Source organism: Xenopus tropicalis, chromosome 6, assembly GCF_000004195.4.
Source record: "Xenopus tropicalis strain Nigerian chromosome 6, UCB_Xtro_10.0, whole genome shotgun sequence".
NCBI lineage: Eukaryota > Metazoa > Chordata > Amphibia > Anura > Pipidae > Xenopus > Xenopus tropicalis.
In genome coordinates, this window is record NC_030682.2 from 104,317,012 (window position 1) to 104,338,936 (window position 21,925).

General features: G+C 36.9%; 1 protein-coding gene across 9 annotated transcripts in view; it reads left to right on the forward strand.

Moving 5' to 3' along the window:
• piezo2 (piezo-type mechanosensitive ion channel component 2) overlaps positions 1-21,925 on the forward strand; it is a 223,941-nt gene that overhangs the window by 145,371 nt on the left and 56,645 nt on the right. For 5 of the 9 annotated variants that reach the window (XM_012965359.3, XM_012965362.3, XM_012965361.3 and 2 more), the window contains exons 10-24: positions 2,302-2,340; positions 3,577-3,715; positions 4,483-4,625; positions 6,478-6,714; positions 6,801-6,915; positions 7,824-8,029; positions 8,342-8,490; positions 10,692-10,865; positions 12,702-12,743; positions 15,953-15,985; positions 16,263-16,480; positions 18,678-18,838; positions 20,096-20,272; positions 20,620-20,748; positions 21,702-21,902. In XM_012965359.3, the coding sequence (XP_012820813.2) occupies positions 2,302-2,340; positions 3,577-3,715; positions 4,483-4,625; positions 6,478-6,714; positions 6,801-6,915; positions 7,824-8,029; positions 8,342-8,490; positions 10,692-10,865; positions 12,702-12,743; positions 15,953-15,985; positions 16,263-16,480; positions 18,678-18,838; positions 20,096-20,272; positions 20,620-20,748; positions 21,702-21,902 (2,163 nt within the window). The remainder of the gene's footprint in view (positions 1-2,301; positions 2,341-3,576; positions 3,716-4,482; positions 4,626-6,477; positions 6,715-6,800; positions 6,916-7,823; positions 8,030-8,341; positions 8,491-10,691; positions 10,866-12,701; positions 12,744-15,952; positions 15,986-16,262; positions 16,481-18,677; positions 18,839-20,095; positions 20,273-20,619; positions 20,749-21,701; positions 21,903-21,925) is intronic. The other 4 variants (XM_031903661.1, XM_031903663.1, XM_002937476.5 and 1 more) reach the window with 2 other exon arrangements.

A 21,925-nucleotide genomic window follows, 5' to 3' on the forward strand; every position in this document is an offset into this window, starting at 1 on the left:
CTTTTTTTACTTGGTTGGAGTTTATCCCTTTACCATTCTCCTGCAATTCTCTTACCAATCTAAACCTACCTCTTTAGATAATAATAATAATAATTATAATAATAATTTCATCCAGTGTTTTAAAGGCCCTGCTTCATTTTTGCTAGTGTAGGTAAATATGCCTGTCATTCCTCCTGCTTTCTTCCTACAGCTTCTGCTCACTGGCAATTACTTGGAAACAAAACAGTAACTCTACCATCCCATACATGTCTCCTTATGATGGGGGCCAGCCCATCAGTATTTTGGGGCTGATGCACTATTGCTTTCCAGGCTAAAACCTACAGAGGAAGTTGGGCGTTAAAGGGGAGCTATAATGGTTTAGGCATTTTTTTTTATAGGTGACTAAAATATACTGTAGCTACTGTATATAGTGTGTCGCGTCTTTGTAAATTATTTAAAGAGTTTTTTCTTTGCCACTTAATTTTGGTTATTGCCATTAAAATTGGAACATTGCTCCAAACCAAAAAAATTCTTATATTAAAACTTGTTCTGAGCTCTCAAAACTCAAAGAGCAGAATGGTGAATGACTGCTCAAAGAACACATTCTGATGAATTGACATATATATATATATATCTTCTTTTGAAAAATCTGACAGTTAGGAAAGTGTTAATAAATTTGGCAGTATTTGATATTTCATACCTGCCCTGTTCTTTGTGTATATGAATTGAATAATGTGTATATTTCTGATGTATTATGGGAAGCAGGAATAGGATGTCTATGTTAACATGCAGTAGTGAACATAACTGGAATAACCTATACACTTCTTATGTGTCAAGCATTTCAGTGCTGAACCACCTGACATGCATGTATGGGATCCATTATCTGGAAACCCATTATCCAGAAGTTCTGAATTATAGGAAAACCATCCCCATAGAGTCCATTTCAGGCGAATAATTCTAATTTAGAAGTGATTTATTTTTTCTTCGTAATAATAAAACAGTTCCTTGTTTTTTATCCTAAGCAGTGTGCTTTCATATTGGTAGCAATACAATCTTATTGGGTAAATTTAATATTTGAATGATCTTTAGCAGACTTCAGGTCTAGTGTTCCAAATTACATAAAGATCTGGGCTCCGAGCTCTCCTGCCCTTGCCGACGGTTGTCGCTACATGCTCCCCCTGCAAAGTCAATGCACACTTATCAGCCCACAGGCACATGCGTAGGGTGGTTGGGGGCAAGGTGCCTGCCCATGTTGCCTAGGGATCCTGGCTAGCTTGGCCTGCCTCTGCAGTACCTTGTACTTAATGGAAACTAAATGGAAGATAAAATCAATTACAAACAGGACTCTTATCCAGGTCCCTAGATAAAATAATACAAATGCATTTGTGTGTAGAAGTGTAAGTTACCCTTGTTATAAAAACCAGGGATTTTACTGTTTACGCCCTACCTGAGGAAAAACACATTTTTACCACTGTTTGGTGTTACTATCCATTTAATATGCTTCAGTTAATGTACAAACATGCTAGTTACACATACATGAAACCTTCATATAGTTAGCTTTTCAAAGGAAAAAGAAAATAATATTGCAGTTTCACAGATCAAAGTAATCTGAGAGTATGCACATTGTTTTGGTTTAATTATGCTTAGAGCCTTAGACTAATTCCATCATGTATGCCTCCTATTTATGCCTCCTATTTAAAGGAATACCTACCTGCTCCTATGAGTGAATTATTCTGCTATATCTTTCTATATATATATATATATATAGAGAGAGAGAGAGAGAGAGAGAGAGATCTAAAGGTTTTTATACTTTGGGATGCATGTGCTAAATGCAGACTGGCAGTGAGTGGAAACCATGTTTTCTGCTGTTAAAAGAAGAATATTTCTACCAGCTGCTGAAAATCACTTCATGCTGCTTAAGGTATAAACATGCTTACAGATGCAAATATTCTTCTATAGTATTCCTTTAAATAATGCTTCTGCTCAATTTATATGTTGTTCATATTGAACTTTTTTCTAAAAGAGTGACTGTAAGCTTAATATTTATTCTGTATCTAGGTTGTCCAGCCTACCCTCCAGGTGCTAATGACCTACAACTCCCAGTAGGCTCCTGGCACCCAGCAGTCCCCTGACTGCAACACCAGCAATGTCTCACCTGTGGCTCTGTAGCTTTGTCAGAAAATAGCACTCACCGTCATCCTCCTTCTGCCATCAGTTGCAGTTTAGCAAAAGCCAGAGGGCCACAGTATGACATCACTAGTTTGTTTGAAAGCTTATTTATTGCATTTGCTTCTTTTAATTTCTCTCGCTTGCTTTTTGCAGCTTCTGTCCATGACTCAAGATGACTACAAGCCATCTGATGTTAGTATATACCTCTACTTCCTTTCATTTTATTTTCTCTCTTTATTTCTTTTATCAATGAAGAACATATCATTGGCTAAAGAATTCATTTTAACCACAAACACACAATGGTATTGGGACAGAACTATCTACAAATAGTTAAATTGTCAGGTTTTGCTTAAAGAAACAATTATTTGAAGAAAAACATGTTGCTCATGGCTGCAGTTTTTGAAGGTGAACACCTGACCATTTTATAGGGCTGTATATATAAAGGAAACAGAGAGTGCAGCTGTTGGGTGGCCTAGGAGGTATAGGTTTAATCCTTCCAGAAACTAATGCTATCATGCCCTGCAATCACTGATGGCAACTCAGAATGAATGGAGTGGGCTCCTTCAATATGGGTGCCCGATACTGCCACACTGGATTGGTTGTCCAAGGTCCCTCAATCACTAAGCATTGATCTGTTTGATACAAAGCATATTGGACCCTCTGGAGGCAAATTGGGGACAATTAACCAGAGTGGGTCTATGTAAATGAGCCTCTCTAAGGCATTTGTGATGTTTTAAAAGAATGGAATTCACACTCTTTTTATTAATGTTTATATAATGTTATATAATGTTTTTATAAAATATACTGAGGAAATGCTACCACCAGCATTCGTTAGCATGTGCTTGAGCTGAGCTGGCATGTGTCTAAGCTCACATTTGTGGGAGAGTGAGCTCACCCATATGGCTGCTCACATTATGAAGAGTTAAAAAACTATATAATGTAAGAAGAGTCACAGTATTTCAGAAACAAAAACAACCAGATATCTAACCCTATCCTAACTATGATTTGCTCCTCACCTACTTCAATAGGAAATACTGTGTGTCAGCTTGGAATAGGCTATAGTCTCCCAACAACTCATCATGTGTGTTTGGTCAGCATGTATTTATCCCCTGTTGCCCTTTACATTTGTACTGTAACCAAGTCAGCCTACCTGCTCACATAAGCTTTCCTGTGCATGCGAGTGGCTTATAAGGAACTTATGGGGGCATCTTTCCCATCACAATGCAGAAAAATAATCTCTGGTTTTATTAAGTCCAAGTAGTACAACAAAAGCATTGCCAATAAACACCTTTTTTCATTAGTTTTGTATGTTCTTCCAACCAGCTCATATTCCTAATAAATGGTCAGTATGGTCTAAATATATTGATTGCTATATATGGATCGCTTTTAATATGTCTTGTATACATTTTGCTGATTACCATTCTGCAGGTTTTACTAGTAACTGTAAATGGGACTCCCGTAGATTACTGTTCACTAAATTCATCACTTCCGATAGAAAATGGTCCAACTAAAATTGACATGTATTCAACACCGCAATATAAATGGGACCATGAAGATGAAACTTCAGGTAAGAATATATTTTTATATCCTGTATAATGCATTTCATTTGTAATGTACTTTCTGCAAGTATCTGTAGCCTTTGCATCCTCCCAAACATTGCTCTCAAACTTTGCACCATGGATGAGCAGTTTTTTCACTTTATAGTATATAAGTACTGTACTTGCAATACTAAAACTGCCCATTTTTAAACCGATGCTGTAATTGACTGTGTGCTGTCTAGACTTTTAAATTAACCATAATAATTTAAAATAACCATAGTTTTTTTTTTTAATAAACCCTTAAGTATGATTTTTGGCCTATGAGCAGAGAAATATGGCATTATCTCCTCTGAAGGCATTTAACTGTTATTGTTTTTTAACTGCACTTACTGAGTGTGTCTCTGTGCCCCCAATTTACTATATTATTAAAGAATATGGTGTTTTGTAAATTAAATACAGTCATTGAATATTGCATGTATATTTTTATTTATATAACACTACTTATATATGCAGCACAGCATAACAGTAAATACAACATACAAGGGTCCATGCAATAATAAATATAAATAACTACAACGTACAGTATTAGAGTTCATAGAGCTTCCAATCTAAGTGGATATTGTCATGTAGCTGTTTCATTCAACTAATTTCACTTTTGTGTGACAAAGAATAGTGAGAGAGGCAGCAATACTGTCTTAATTGCATAAATAAAATTGCCATGCAATAAATTAAAGGCTATCTGTGTTAGCTGGTATTCTAGTTCATATCTGAGAATAATTAAGCCATATGTAATCAGAAAAGAAAGAAGAGGAAGAGCAAGAAGAAGAACCCAATGAAGAGGTTGCAGAAGAGAAAGAAAACACTAAAGTTCATGTAATGGTGGTGGCATTTCAGTTCATTATGAAGCAAAGCTATATATGTGCACTAATTTCAATGATGGTAAGTATGTGATGTTTCTTTCTTTGTACATATAACCTATAACCTATATTATAACCTATACAGTTTATGTTACCTATACATTATTTTTAGTACATTATATTATTCTTTCTCATATATAAGGTGGTGCATAAACAAAATTATGCTGTTCTAACCATAAAGCATGTGATATACAGTATGGTGGCTCTGGCACAGGGGAAAGAGACCACAAAAAAGTGACCCTGGAAATTATTTTCCAGTGCTGGCAGTTATATCATACATATTGTAGTAATTTACATAACCACTTTTAGCTGGAACCGTTTACCATTGCTTATAATGAAGCTGCCTTTCCTTAGATCAGTCTCATAGGCTGTGGAGCCACAAGACAGAGGTTTATACAAGCACTTGAGCTGTTATAATTATTGGTGTAATTAACAGCTACAAGGAATCATTTTCATGAAAATGCCGAAATACTATCTTGTAGATGTGTGTGCAGCAGAGTGCATGATCATATTTTTCCCAGTACACCAAATTTTTTCAGCACACATCGGTTGTCAGACATGCGCAAACACCCCAAAGCTATCCCAGACACAGGCTGTCTCAAAACATACACTGGCACACATAAGCTATCACTCACAGATTAAGGGAAACACAAGCTGTCTCCTACACACTGACACAAGCACACATACATACACTGCAGAAACAAGCACAAGAGCACTAAGGGCACTTACCTGTTTTCTTAAAGCTTGTCCTTCTTCACCATGAGGTAGTATTTTTCCAACGTAACCAGAGTTGAAGAAAAAAGATACAGGTCCCTAATTCATTGGCCCACCCAGGTTTCGCCATTGGCGGAATGTTTCTCGAAACGGCACAAAAATTTGTGCAACAAAACAAGTTTTGAGTGTGTCAAAAAAATGATGCGCACAGCAAATTTTATTTTACATTTAGCAAATTTTTTGCCGTTTCTGCAAATAGAAATGGGACGGATTCACTCATCAATATAAAGCAGCAATGTACTTTACAAATTTTCCCTAACCACAGGCTGCACAGTTTTGCCCTCCAACCCATCCCAAACTTTGTTACCTTCAAAGCCTGTACCAATATCTTCCTATAAATTGGTCATATGTTAATTAGACAGTTTTTCCCATTGAATCGAGAACCGTATTGCCTCATTCATGCAGTTCTCGCTCCAACTGCTTATTTTTCATTGTAGTAGTCTGATCGGCCAAACTATATGATTTGCCTGACACTGCCCACCTTAGACCACACAAACTAGTGGATCATAAAGTGCATGGCTATCTTAAGTCACCAGACTGACCTTTTATGCCTTGACAAATAGATTTGATGAGTAAAGGGCAAGCCTAACTGGGATCCAGTTGTTGCACCAAGCTTTGGGAGGTGGTCAGTGCCACTCTTTCTTTGTATTATGAACTTTTCCTTAGCAGATGAGCTTAGAGGATGAGGATTTTAGAATAAATGTTTTCATCCTTGAACTAAGAAGGTGAGGTGGACTAAATTGTTCTCTCTCTTCCTCCAGTCACTATACAAATCATAGTAGTGGATGTAAAATGCATATCTGTACAATAAGCACTGTAAGAAGTAAAAATCTACATATGTTATAGAGTAGCACTTTGTTGGGCTAATGGTGAGCATTAGTGTTTATTGTCCCTTGGTGGTTGTCAAAAGTTAAAACTAGGTATGGCTTTTTAGAAGTAGAAATATCCAATTAGTCCTTAGCCTTATGGCTCAGATGGGTCTCTTGGCTGCTAATGTCGGGCTGTTGCTTAACTATATTTCCCTTCTCATCAGTAGCTGCAGCTTATGCCTGCATTATATTTTTACTTCCTCTAATACTGGATGTATGTACCTTCTGCAGGCCTGGAGCATCACATACCACAGCTGGTTGACTTTTGTTTTGTTAATCTGGTCTTGTGCTCTCTGGATGGTCCGAAATAGGAGAAAATATGCTATGCTTAGTTCACCTTTTATGGTTATGTATGGTAATTTACTTTTAACATTACAATACATATGGAGCATAGCCTTACAAAGTGATGAACTTCCAGAAGTTATGGGTCTCCTTGAGAGAAAAAAGCCCGAAGAGCTTGTATCGAAGGTGAGTTAAGTGCAGATTACAGATTAAAACAAGAATTTGAAAGCAATTATAAAATGTATGGTAATTATATTTTATTGGTATTTCAGATCATTTTCACAGTTACATTTTGGCTTTTGCTCAGACAACACCTTACAGAGCAAAAGGCATTAAAGCAAAAAGAATTAGCATTATCTGAAATAAAAGTTGGAAGTGAAGACAAAGGTAAGAAGAACAATACTGAGAGTTAGTACATTTTACATTTTACTTTTTTTTTTAAATTACTGTTGCAAGTGGTGCCAAACTGGGCAACACATTGCCAATGAGGTATGAATTTTTACTGTGTGTAATTGCAATGCTGTTAGACAGTATGGCCCAGGAGTCAGACTCTAATATTTATTGTTGGCATAGTATGCTGCAACTGTGATTGATCCAGCTGAACTGTATAGGTCATAATGAGATCCAAGTGTTAGTCTGTCTGGGAAGTTTGCACATGCACAAAAGTACAAATATCTATATATAAAGTATAATCTACCTTTAAATACCTCTCTATCATAGGTCTGATTTATGAAATGTGGCCCAACCTTAAGCAGATTTTAGCTCTCCTTCAGTCTGTCAACAGCTTATCTTCTTGTGTATTGGGCTCACACACTCTGATCAATATTGATTAGACAGCAGATTGATGACCAGCTTGTTGATACGGCCCTTAATCTAACAGCCTGTGTCCCCATCATTGATGATTGGATCAGTCCGATATTAGTCATATATCACTCATCTTAATGTGGGTATATTGGGGAAAGATCCATTCGTTTGGTAATGTCGTCAAATAACCTTATCTTTCAATCTATGCCAATCTATGTCTTTCATTTTTTTTTAATGGCAGGGATAATTCCCACCAGTGATAAAAAAAAATAGCTGTGTTTTTTTGTAAGTACTTGTATCCATTCTGGCACCGTTTTGTTAATACTGTCATTCTGAATTACCTAAACTGTAAAACTTGCATGAGATATAATGTTTGTATAGGTTTAGGGTAAGGTTGATATTAACAGTTAGCTTCTGTCTGCAAGCCACCATGTACTGGAATAAGGAAAAATATTGCAAAGGCAACAGTAACAATTGTATTATGTATTTAGAAGGTGAAGTGCAAGAAGAAGAAGAAGAAGTGGAGGATGAAAATGATATCATGAAGGTCCTCGGAAAGCTAGTGCAGGCTATGTTTGTCAAGTACTGGATTTATGTCTGTGGCGGCATGTTTTTTTTTGTCAGCTTTGAAGGAAAAATAGTTATGTACAAAATTATCTACATGATGCTCTTCCTATTCTGTGTAGCTCTGTATCAGGTATGATATACAAAAATTGCTCACTGTTTGTGTACACAAGATTGTTAATAATGTAACCACTGATTCAATCATAAATAACATCTATATAAAGACATACTCCATAGATAAGTGATGCACCACACAAACATCCTTTCTACCACCATCTTACTGCTCTTGGGGGATTACTACCTAATTTGCTCCATTACATATTTTAGGGTTTCAGCCAATGGCTCTGACTATGTGGATGAACCTTTCTAATAAGATGCAGGTCACACATTTATTGAACAACTAATACTTATTTTTATGATGAAATCGTTATCTTTGTCTCTTTAGGTGCACTATGAATGGTGGAGACGAATTTTAAAATATTTTTGGATGTCTGTGGTTGTTTACACCATGTTGGTGCTTGTTTTTATTTACACTTACCAATTTAAATCATTTCCGGGCCTTTGGATGAATATGACAGGGCTGGATAAGGAAAAGTAAGTGTTTAGCTGGATCATATTTATAAGGATGTGTGTGTGTGTGTGTGTGTGTAGCCTAATAACATTCTTCCTTTTACCTCGCTCATTATGGAACCATAGCACTTAAACTTAAATACCCTAATGCAGTGCTGTCCAACTTCTGTTGTACCGAGGGCCGGAATTTTTCCGACCTACGTGGTGGAGGGCCGATAATGGAAGCCAGTTTTGACCACTCCCCTTTTTGAAACCGCACTCACTTGAAACCACACCCATGTTATCACATGACCATACCCATATTAATGGTTGCAGTACAGCAAAAACCTGCCATACTCTGCCTGCCCTACCCTGCCTGTGTGCCATACTCTGCCTGCCCTACCCTGCCTTTGTGTGTGCCATACTCTGCCTTCCCTACCCTGCCTGTGTGTGCCATACTCTGCCTGCCCTACCCTGCCTGCGTGCCATACTTTCACTGTGTGTGCCATTCTTGGCTGGTTTGTGCCATACTTGGCCTGTGTGTGCCATACCCTGCCTGCCCTACCCTGCCTGTGTGTGCCATACTCTGCCTTCCCTACCCTGCCTGCGTGTGCCATACTTTCACTGTGTGTGCCATTCTTGGCTGGTTTGTGCCAAACTTGGCCTGTGTGTGCCCTACTCTGCCTGCCCTACTCTGCCTGTGTGTGCCATACTCTGCCTTCCCTACCCTGCCTGCATGTGCCATACTTTCACTGTGTGTGCCATTCTTGGCTGGTTTGTGCCAAACTTGGCCTGTGTGTGCCATACTCTGCCTGCCCTACTCTTCCTGTGTGTGCCATACTCTGCCTTCCCTACCCTGCCTGTGTGTGCCATACTCTGCTTGCCCTATGCTGCCTGTGTGTATGGCACACACAGGCAGCCTACAGTGACACAATGCTGGCACTGCTCCTACAGTCTGCACAATAACTATATATTGAAAAACTTTTTAATTGCAGTACCGCCTCAGTATATGTTCTTTTTGTAGTATGCAGGTATTATTTGTGGGTTTCTACTGCTCCTGAGGTGTGAACAGGGGATCAATGGGGGTGATTACAGCCTGAGCCTGAGGTGTGAACACTGCAGGGGGTGAACAATGCAGAGATTAAAAGGTGTGAACAACACAGGGGATTACATATTTAAACAATACAGGGGGATTACAGCCTGAATCTGAGGTGAGAACAATGCAGGGGGGGCAGTTAATCACAGTACTGATACCATTTAAAGCTTACACAAAGGTAAGCCATCAAAGCAGCCAGACAGGTGGGGGGCCACACAGAGGAGGGCCGCCAGTTGGACAGCACTGCCCTAATGATCTCAATTCTTGTGTGCAAGCTGAGATTGAATAGCCTTCCTTACTAACTCATGCTGACAACTACAAAGTAGATTTGATCATGAAATAATTGAGTATATGGCAATAGAGTATAGGACTAGGACCAAATTTTGTGCAGCACAAATTTAGAGAAGGGTTTTGGAAAAACTGAAAATTGTTATTAGCAGTTAGGCTAAAAAGGTTCCAAATACAATGTAAGACTGGACCTAGGTGTCATCAGTAATATAATTTTTTAGTAGCAGGTGGCAGTCCAGTATAATATGTTCAGTTCACTTTTACCTTCCTTTCTATATTCCAGTTCTCTCTTTTGTCCACTCACTCTTATGTTAACCCGTTCTGTTTCTTCCTTGTGTGCCTATTAAAGCATATCCTCTTGGATTTTCCTTATTTTTTACTAGTCTCCTCATTAGTTAGCTTCATTTTGAGTCAATTACTTTTGAGCCCTTGAAATGAAGGGATTGCGTTAAAAAAAATGCTATAGTGGGGTCATATTTTTATGCAATCATTTTGTTCACCCCACTGAATTAAAGCTAAAAGTCTGCACTTCAACTGCATCTGAGTTGTTTCATTTAAAATTAATTGTGGTAATGTACAGAACCAAAATTTGAAAAAAAGTTGTCTTTGTCCAAATATTTATGGACCTAACTGTAGTAATATGTGAATATTGTGCTATTAGTGGTCATTATAGTACTACAGTAATTGGATAGGATAGAAGGGAACCTGAGAGTTAAAGATATTGCCCTATTGCCACCTAAAGTGCAAGCAATTATTCCAAACAGAAGTTGAAGCCATGACTATTGCCTGTGAACAGCACTGTTTTACATGCTTGTGGTGTGCTAACCTTAGATTAACAATCTATTGCTTTTTTTTTTTACAGGTTAGCAGATCTTGGTTTAGAGACATTTAACTTGACTGACCTATTTACTCGTATATTTATCCCAACCTCATTTTTGTTAGTGTGCATTTTGCACCTACATTACTTCCATGACCGTTTTCTCCAGCTCACTGACCTAAAGGCTGTAACCAGCAAGCAGGACAGCACAATTTACAGGTGGGAAAAAAAAGTAAACCATGTTTTTCTATTTGCTTTTTTTTTTAAACCTATACGTTTATATTTTGTCTATAGAACACTAGCTGAATTGTGCTTCCTTAAAATTCCTTAAAAATTCACATGCTAACTTTATGACATTTTTGTATTGTATTCTTCTTTATACAGTGTAGTTAAAAATGTTCACACTATTTTGAATTACCTTAAATAAAAAGTAGTATTAACCTTTATACACTGGACAGATCTGTGATAGTTCTTGTGTCTCCATATCTCTTACCATCAAGAGTAGGCAAGGTATATTGCTATCTCAGATCTTGTTTTATTTCAGGCAAGCAAGTTCTTTTATGACAAGCAATTAAAAACAATAGTAATATTAAATCATATGAGTCACAAGAGGGCAAAGGAGTATCTTCCTAATCCTAACAAAGCAATCAGATTTTCATCCTAGTAAACAATTGTATTGTTATCAGAGTTACACCATTGGAAGCCAGAGCTGATACAATGAATATATAGATGCATAATAAGCTATATTTCTGCCAGGATCTGATCTTTTCTTTTGCTGAAACATAAATCTTTCTATAGTTGCAAGGCATGGTCTCATGTTACTTGCCTTGTTCCTTTAAGAAGCAGTACTTTTATTTGCTTTAATGTATACATAATACATACACCCCCTTGTTTCCTAATAAACGTGGCCCGTGTGTCACGGCCCTAAGGATGTAAAAGCACACAGTGGGCCTTTGCATTAATTTTCTAAGCTGTGGTTGACAGTATAGCACATGCTAACTGGAACATTCAGAAGCTTAAAAATACATCTGCAATGCCATCAGTATGTTTTGCAACAATAAGGTTGCAAAGGTCTTGAGAGGGCTCTTTGTTTTTACCCATCGTGAGATGCCATCAATTAGGACCAAACCAGCTGATATTAATTTGCACTGACTGGGGGCAGGATTGCTTTTTAAATACTGAAAGATATCAGCAGTTCTTGGCTTTCTATGCCTTTTTACACCTCCTTTTTTTCATGTGTTCAATACTTATTACCTGTCATTTCACTTTATTACACATAACTTAATTTAAATACTTATTTGTTTTAATTTCTTTGTATGTGTGGATTACTTGGGTTGTTACCGACATCTGGTATAAATTTCATGTCGATAGCCCCATAAAATTATATTTACTGAGAAAAAAGTTGGCATGTTCAATACTTATTTTCCCTGCTGTATTTTTGTAAATCTATATTGCTATATGGTTTTAGAATAAGTTTTTGGGCCTTTAGTCTCTAAGTGCTTTGTGGACAGAATTAAACTCATAAAAAAAACAATGTATTAACAACAGTTGTGCCTTTGTATAAGCTGGTAAAAATGTGGTACACCATGTAGCGCTAAGCTGCACAGTATGTGCCTTTGAGTTCCATTTAATATATTAACTGCATTATCATTATCTTTAGCTGAAAAATAATTGCTTCTGTTGAATAATGTGCCTTTATCTGTTTTGCAAGAAAAAAAAATAAAAAACAGTGACATCAATATCAGTGGCTATAGGAAATATGTATGTGTTTATATATATGTGTAATAGCATAAATGTCTTCTGTATGAAGAGCAGAAATAAAGCCAGAGAGCATTCAGACTGCCCTGAGATCATATAGAGAAGGGAGGGCCATATATACATACATTTTCTTCTTCATACCTTCATTAGCCCTTAATTTAGCAAAGCTAACTTTCCGCCTTGCATTATAACTGCACCTGCTTACTTGTTTGTATTCTGGATTCCATACTAAACCATATTCTGTCTTCTTTTAACTCATTTTCTCATTGCATGCCTTCTTCTGCTTCCATCTCGTAGCCATGCCAAAGTAAATGGTCGAGTTTACTTAATAATAAATAGGTGGGTATTCAAATATCTCCTTTCTATAAATATATGTGATGCTTACGTTTGTTAGATCACAACTGAAAAGGAAGTTTTTGCATTATTATTGTGTTATCTGTTATTTGTATAGACTGCTTCATCAGTCAAGTTCTGAATAGGTTGGAATTCTAGGAACATATAATTAAAAATAAAAAATATTTGGATTTCTCTGGTATTTGGCAAGATACTCTTTAAGTCATAACTAGGTCAACAAGGATAGTACTAAGATAATACTAAGAAACATATTAACATCTACCCCTAATTCTGAGCCCCCCTAAAGAGGCAGCTTTGGAGCCTCTGTTTACTTCCTTACCCCTTAATGCAGAGTATTATTTTGCAATGTGTACACAGTGTGACGTCATCAGCTACACTTTGGCGCCAATTTGGGTTTAAGAGTGGGTTTGCAACTATGGTGTTCACTTTGAGAAAGGCTGTGGATACGGCCGAAACGTTAGATTGACGTTCTTGCACAATAAATATTTTTCATTTTTTTCACTAAGACCTGTGAGTGCGGTATTTGTTCCAACAGAACTACATTTACTCTGTATACTGCACCCAGGCACACTTTGATCTAGAAATACGTGAGTGCCTGCTCTTCTCCAGTTATATATATATATATATACAAACACACACATATATATATATATATATGTATATATATATATATTTATATATATATAGAAAATAATCATCTGTGGCCAGCACACCCTTCAATGTTTCATCAAAAAAATTTTATTTTAAATATATTGTTAAAACCAACGTTTCGGTCCTTATTAGGACCTTTCTCAAGGATCCTTGAGAAAGGTCCTAATAAGGACCGAAACGTTGGTTTTAACAATATATTTAAAATAAAAAAATTTTGATGAAACATTGAAGGGTGTGCTGGCCACAGATGATTATTTTCTATACAGACATAATTTTGGCTAGCACCCCGCAGAATATTGAGCCTTGGAGTGCGGACACCATTTGGATTGATATATATATATATATATATATGTATATACAAAATCAAAATACAGATGCACACCAGGTATTTTTACTAAGAAAAAAACATAACTTTTAATCATCATCATTATCATATATATATATATATATATATATATATGCATATGGAGTCCAGAAGGTAGAGCACTCAGATTTAAAAATCAAACAAATGCCCTGGTGCTGTAACAAAAAACGATATATCCATAAAATTACGCAGAGATGCACTCAGGGACTTCATAATAAGACTGAAAAATGTGTGTGTGATGTATATGTTACTAATTGACTTCAGCACCCACAAAAGGCTCTGTGTGCAGACTCTTTTTGAAGTACAGGTATGAGATCCCTTATCCGGAAACCCATTATCCAGAAAGCTCCAAATTACGGAAAGCCTGTCTCCCATAGACTCCATTTTAATCAAATAATTCAGAATTTTAAAACTGATTTCCTTTTTCTCTGTAATAATAAAACAGTATCTTGTAATTGATCCCAACTAAGATATAAATAATCCTTATTGGATGGGAAATAATCCTATTGGGTTTAATTAATGGTTTATTGATTTTTTAGTAGGCCTATGGTATGGAGACCCAAATTACAGAAAGACCCCTTATCCACAATACCCTTGGTCCCGAGCATTCTGGATAATGGGTCCTATACCTGTATATATAGTGAATAAGATATCCCTTAACAGGGCCGGAACTAGGGGGGTAGGCAGAAGAGGCAGCTGCCTAGGATGCAATGATTTGGGGGCACCAGGCAGGAGCCTCTCCTGACTACCCCTAGTCCGTTCTCCTTTGTCATGGCCCAGCCGCTTGTCATTACGTGGTGTTGCCTGGGGCACCCGGGCGGCTTGGCCTGCCACTTACAATAAAATATAAGGCTATATATAAGTCAACAAGGAATTTCATGATCATTTAAAATCATGAGAATTTTATACAGGTCATGAAAATCTGATATGACTTATAATGTCTTTATATTTACATGAGATTCATGGATCTTGTGTATTAAATATAAGGGATGCAGCAAATCCAGGATTCAGTTCGGGATTCAGCCAAGATTCAGCATTTTTCAGCAGGATTCGGGCAAATCCATGGGCTTGGCTGAACCGAATCTGAATCCTTAAAATCATATGATTTTTCATAACATAAACATGAAAGTTGAAACTTTTGATTTTTTTTTCTGTAGCCTAATTTGAATCTTTAACAAAGGATTTGGGGGTTCAGTCGAATCCCAATATAGTGCATGATGCAAGATGTTAAGTGGCTGAAGAGCCATTGTGTGACCTGAGTTGCACATCACAAATCCCTGCACAAGAAATTCATTTGTATCATAAAAAATCATGTATTTCATACTTACCTAAATCAGAGGTGTAACTACAGGAGAAGCAGACCCTGCAGTTTTAGGGGGGCCAGAGAGTGTAGGGGACCCATCAAGGACCTAATTAATAAGTCATTTCAATATATCTTGGTAGAATGGGTCTAGTTACCAATGTTTTGGGGCCCGAAATGGAATTTGCTATGGGTCTCCGTAACATCTAGTTATGCTACTCACCTATATATAAAGATACTAGATATTACATCTGAGTTCCTTATCTGCATGTGTAGGGTCTAGATTTGCCTCAAAGAGGGGCTTGCTCAGTGTATTCCACAGCCCCATGTATTGCAAAAAAATGTATTGTTGGAAGCACATCTTTAAAGACATGAAAAATTTTGTTTATATAATTTACATTATATTACCACAAATCATAGATTCTGTGATTTGAACTGTATGTCATGTGGTATTCTTCAAAGGAATGCTGAAAAGGCACACAATTTTACATTTTTACATTTTATGTTTTGACGACTATATGATGTGGTTGTAATAGGTGATTTGCAAAAACAGTATTATAGTGAAATCTGTATTATTCCCCCTGTATAATTTGAGAATGGGTTTTTTATATTAAAATTCATGCTAAGTTAATTTTTCGCACTGACAATTGTGTTATTGCAAAAGTGATATCAAATTGCCCAACCAGTCTGGTTGTGTGCACATGTACAGAAGTCATGCCAAACCTTGCATTGGGAAACCCATTTTATTAACACAGAGTTACCAATAGTTGCTTTTTTTTCAGCAATGCTTGTTGCATGATATCCTTATATATTACAATCTGTATTAAGCTTCTATTCTCACACTTCTTTTCTCTCTCTGTTTCAATTGCTCTTGAGCAGCATCAAGCAAAAAATTCCAATTCAGCAAAATGAGTAAGTGCTATGAAGCTATGAAATGTTCCTTATAGGACACATTATCATTTCATGCTTCTGCCTCTTAAACTCTGACCATTGGGAAATGTGTCAAGTTTAAGTATTGACATCAAAACTAAGAGTAGTGAATGCACGTCATACCATAAATCCTTGGCCATGAGATTGTTATATACATTATTAACTGTATTTATTATATTTTATTCATCTTATACAGAGACAATGTTTTGTACTAAAATCTCTAGAAAGTAATGCTTTGGCAAATTAACTCTGCCTACAGATTGGTGCATCCAGAAGGAAGTTTGCCTGATATAACGATGATGAACTTAACAACAGAATCTGAAATGCTTGAGGAAAAGCGGTTGGAAATTTATGACGAAAAAAAAACTCATGACCAAGACTCAGATGATGAATGGGATAAAGGGGATAGCAAAGAACCAGGTCATTCTGATGATGAAGCTGAGGATGAGGAATCAGAAGAAGAAGAAACAACAACAGGTAGGTAATTAGGAGATTTCCAAGTATTTCTACATAACTAAAAATGCAAAGTTGAATTCAAATTCTCACCAGTGGCTTAAATGCACCCAAGATTTTGTGCACGTTACAGGCAACCAAGGGGCAGGATGGGGGCCCAGAAAAAAAATTCACAGAGAGCACAAGCCCCCAAAGTTACACCACTATTTCGGCCCCTTTCCAAATTGCATGTTTAGTTAAGTTTGTGATTGAAAAGTGCACAACTACTGCAAGAACTAGTTTGTGAAATACAACTTATTTGCAAATTGGAATGCACAGTTACATTTTGCCAACTTTAAAACATAGGAAAACAGAAAATAGTTATTATATAATAAATTTTGTGAACAGAAAAAATTGCGAACAAATGAGAATATAAATTTGCATTATGCAAATTTGTAATATGCAATGACATGTGCGCTCCCCTATCCTGATCTCACGCCGACCCGGAACGTTGTATCGGCGCGGCACCTGGAGCTCAGCGCTCAGCAAAATGCCGATGCGATTGCTGAGCGCGATGAGAGCCCTGATTACAGTGACCCTTGTGCGGCGTCCCGCCCAGGAGTGCCGCCTGGTATGGAGGTCGTGCTTGGTCAGGAGCTTGGCCACGGGCTCCCAGTTGCTCCCAGTTGCTCTCCTCTGGTGAGTTTCTCGCCTGGGCGGCAAGTTGCAACTTTACTTATCCAGTTGTATGCTGTTCGTTCTGCATCTGAGCTTGCTAGGCACGTATGTCATTGCACATAATGCGTAACAGATATCCACTGACAGTGCACATACCGCGTCCGCCCTGCTTATATGAAAACAAGGGAGCCTTTTGGATGTTACTTGTGTATATGTGTGCTCATGTGTCTTTGTGGCCAGCATAACTTGCTACATGTATTTAATGACTGGCTATGCAGTGTAATTTGGTTCTCTCTGTGCTGTGTCCCGGCTGCATGCAATGCCCCACTGTGCTTGGGATAGGCTGCTTTCTGCATGTATGGAACAGTATCCAGTATAGATGTAATTGTGAGATGATACATTAAATATACTTAAAAAATACCGTCAAATACCGTGACACAGATATAATTTTGAAAAATTCCGTGATATAAATTTTTGTTCATACCGCCCAGCTCTATTAACTCCTGTAAGCAACTGAACGAGGATGTGAAAATAAAGCTACCTGATGACTACAAAGCGGGGCTATAACAAGATTGCACCACACTTTAAGCTTGCAGTTTCCATTGTCTATAATGTCATCAAGAAATGTCAGTTAAGGGGAACTGTGGAAGTCGAAGCAAGATCTGGAGGATGTATACCAATGTTTAAAATGCAAAAAAAAAAATCTTTTCCTTTGCTGATCTGTTTTGCAGTTCCTCCACTGGATCACCAATTCAAGACAAAATACAGATCAGCACCACAGTCTATGGAAAAAAACAGAACCTAGCTCAATATTGTTGACACTCAGTACAAACACCAGGGTGTTGCAACACAATTCGCTGTGTGCCTAGAACCATAGAAAGTCTGTACACAGATTTTTCTGTGTGTTTTAAAGTGCTGTAGTGATTATTGCAAAGCTTTCTCCAGGCATAAAATGATACCAAACAAGGTGCTATAGTGCTTTCTTAAGAAATGAAATGAAATAAAGCAAAGTGCTATAGTGTTTACTTCTAAAAACACAAATCAGTATGCGGCTTCTCCACTCTCCTCTGGGCAACTTACAAGATTCCTGATTTCAAAACAGTATTCAGGGTACTCCTTTTATCTGTAAAGACATTAAAAAGCAGGAGCAGCGCCCATAGTGTAATTCACCTTTATTTTTAAAAAGATTATAAAACGTATTATTGCACTGATTAACTTATTATTGCACTTACATAGATCACACTTCTGAGCGCATATCAGTCACTTTTTTCAGTATTGTGCTGCAGATAATGGAAGTGAACCTTTGCAATACAAAGAGATGGATTCTGCCAGTGTCTCCCTCTCTCATGCATTTCACCTATGCATCCACTTACTGCCAAAACCAGAAGTGAAGACACACCTGAAGCATTTCACTGAGGAACAGCTTCTTCAGAGGCTCTGAAAGTGACTGATATATGCGCTCAGAAGTGTGACTTATGTAATATTCATCCATTAGTTACAATATACATCTACTGTGTATGTCACCCTTATACTAATACATGGTATTTTCTGTATTCCTATGCAGAGTCCAGGAACAAGTGGCATCTAGTGATAGATCGCTTAACGGTTCTTTTCCTAAAGTTTCTGGAATATTTTCACAAGTTTCAGGTCTTTGTTTGGTGGCTTCTGGAGCTTCACATGATAAAGATTGTTTCTTCATACATCATTTGGCTTACTATAAAGGAGGTATGGAAAATATATTTGTTTTACTCACAAAGTTAACTTATGCAGTTCGTATACATCTGTTACAAACTCATATCTTTAAGCTTAGTCTGCCCATGGGCTCCATAGACTTCATTTCATTACATCATTACCGTAATATCATTTGGCCCTCGAACATGTCTTCTGTCAGCAGATGTTGGGGAGCATTGGGCTAATAAATTGGTTTATTGTTGCATTGGTTTTAATGTTTTCTAAACTTTTTCTTGATGCAAAGGATTTTTTCAGGATATTAGAACCTGTTTTAGATAGTTTTGCATGTTTTAACAGATGTATATCATTTAAAAACCCACATGGTTTCTTTTTGGTTTTCACACTTTAAGCAGACAGCAGAGGACAGCTGTATGGGTCTAAAATTACAACCAAGCAACCAATCAGCAGGTAGCATTTTCTGGTCAGATGTTTGAAAATATACCTTGGATTGGTTGCTATGGGTTCCTAGAAGTGGGCAAACTTTACATTTGCCAAACGTACCACTTTACCACTCAGTGATGGCCTGCCACTTTGTTACTATGAAGCTGCTATATTCGTCTCCTCTCTCATCATCAGTTTAAACACATTATCTTAATTACTGGTTAGCAATTTTTTTAGCAAAAAAATAATTTTTGTGGAAATGAGTTTAGTTAATCTGCTTTTCCCCACCACAAAATTTTCCCAATATGCTTTATATACCTCACATATTTGGTTACATTGAGGGGGCCTTTATGACTTCACGCTGTGTTTTTATGGGTTAGGGCTATTTTAATAATTTCTTAAAATTTTCCTAGTTACTTATAAAATTGTATTATTTTCTAAAAAATGAACTTTATTATATTTACACAGTGGGCAAAAGTCTTGTATCATGGTGGAATATTGTTAATTCCATTTAGACACCATGCAAGTGGGGAGTCCTCAAGAGAATTAGTGTAGTTCGGCTATGGTGGCAGTGTATGTTCCTGTTTTTTCCAAATAATTATTTGTTCTGTGCCTAAGTGCCTTTTTATCAATTATATTACTTATATACTGATGTTTTCAATATGTCTGATGTCTTTCTATTGATGAAAAGTCCTTTTTAGTGGCTGCCACTTAGCCTTGCTATAAAACACAAAAAAAAAAAAGTTCCCATAATGTATTAATTATGTGGATCTTGCTTTAAATTTAAGTTTTTATGTCATATTCATAAACCATATTGTTCTTTTTCTGGCCCATTATCTGTATCCAACCATCTCATCTCGTTTTATGTAGGTTTCACTGCTCAATTATGTATTTTTTATTGCCTGGGCCTTCGCTTTGCCCTACTCACAATTCCGGCCATTGGCATCAAGTGTTTGCACAGTCTGGACATGTGTCATCATCATATGTAAAATGTTGTACCAGCTAGCCTCCATTGACCCTGCAACCTTTTCCAGCAACTGTTTAATGGTAAGTTGTTTTTATCATCTGTTTTTGTCTAATTCTTGGGAATAAAAAGGCTTATTTGTGATGTACAATTTAGAAGAAAAAGCAATTCTAAACAACTGTAGCATATGTCAGATCTCCTCTAGGTCTGTTACAGTGTTTTAGTCAGACAGCCTAGCTATTACATTTACAAATAACTAGTACACATGGGTGAGGATGCAATTAATTGATACCCCTGAGAGTGAATTTATCCCTGATATCTGCAGAATTATTGAAATGCAAAGCCAGTGCAATAGCAACAAATAGCATGATCATAAACCTGTATTTGAATATTATTAAAGTTTAACATGTTTGTTTTGCTTTCATTTTAGCCACAGCTAAACGAAACAACTGCACGTAACCAAACTGAGCTTAATTCTTCTGTGCTTTACAATTCCTCTGTTGATCCTTCTAATTGGGTTGGACTAAAGAAGTCAACTCCACTCCTTGCTTATTTGCGGGTAATGATATCTCTTTATGCATACTTTCTCTCCTTTTCCCTTTTTTCCCCCTTTTTGTTTTCTATATGGCAAACAAAGATGACCACAATTAAAAAAACCTTTCTGGTAAGGACCCAGATCTGCCCTGGGATGCCTCCAAAAGCTTAGTAGGGAGTTCCACCTCTGGTGATTTGTATTTGATATATTTGAAGCATGCTGCACAGTAGAATCATGAAGAATCTGCCTTTGTATTCAGACAGAATAAAATTGTTTTGAAAACACCGTAGCTAAAGAATCAGTGAACTACTGGGTTTAGCTACTGGTGAATCGGTGCAAATTATCTGTAGTAATTGTTACCTTCTAACTGAATATTTCATATAACACAAATTTCATATGAGTATTTTCCCTCACTATTGTCTACCCGTATTCGATCTGTCCATATAAATGGACAGATTTTGTTTTGATTCAGTCTGTCATTAATCCTTGTATACCTTATACAGTGGAGGAAATAATTATTTGACCCCTCACTGATTTTGTAAGTTTGTCCAATGACAAAGAAATGAAAAGTCTCAGAACAGTATCATTTCAATGGTAGGTTTATTTTAACAGTGGCAGATAGCACATCAAAAGGAAAATCGAAAAAATAACTTTAAATAAAAGATAGCAACTGATGTGAGGGGTCAAATAATTATTTCCTCCACTGTATATATATGTATATATATATATGTATGCATATTTAGACTTTCTTGTTATACATTTTCATCTTTAAAGGTTATGTGGCCTGGATTGGTCAGTAATCAGTGTCAAAGTAAGATAGTGTACAAACAGACTGCGTGCCCTGGCAAAATTATAAACCCCACTAACCAAAGGTTTTCCTACTTCTCTATCAGTACTTGCCAAAATACCATGCTAATATGCCATGTTGTTGCTTTATACTCTTTCCCGTTACCTAAAATGTGCTGTTTATTTTACAGAACAATTTGCTGATGTTGGCCATGTTAGCTTTTGAAGTAACCATTTACCGGCATCAGGAGTATTACAGGTTGCGAAACAATCTCACCACACCTGCAACAAAAACCATCTTTCATGACATCACAAGACTTCACTTGGATGATGGACTCATAAATAGTGCCAAGTATTTTGTGAACTACTTTTTCTACAAGTTTGGATTGGAAGTAAGCTCTGCTTAATATACAGT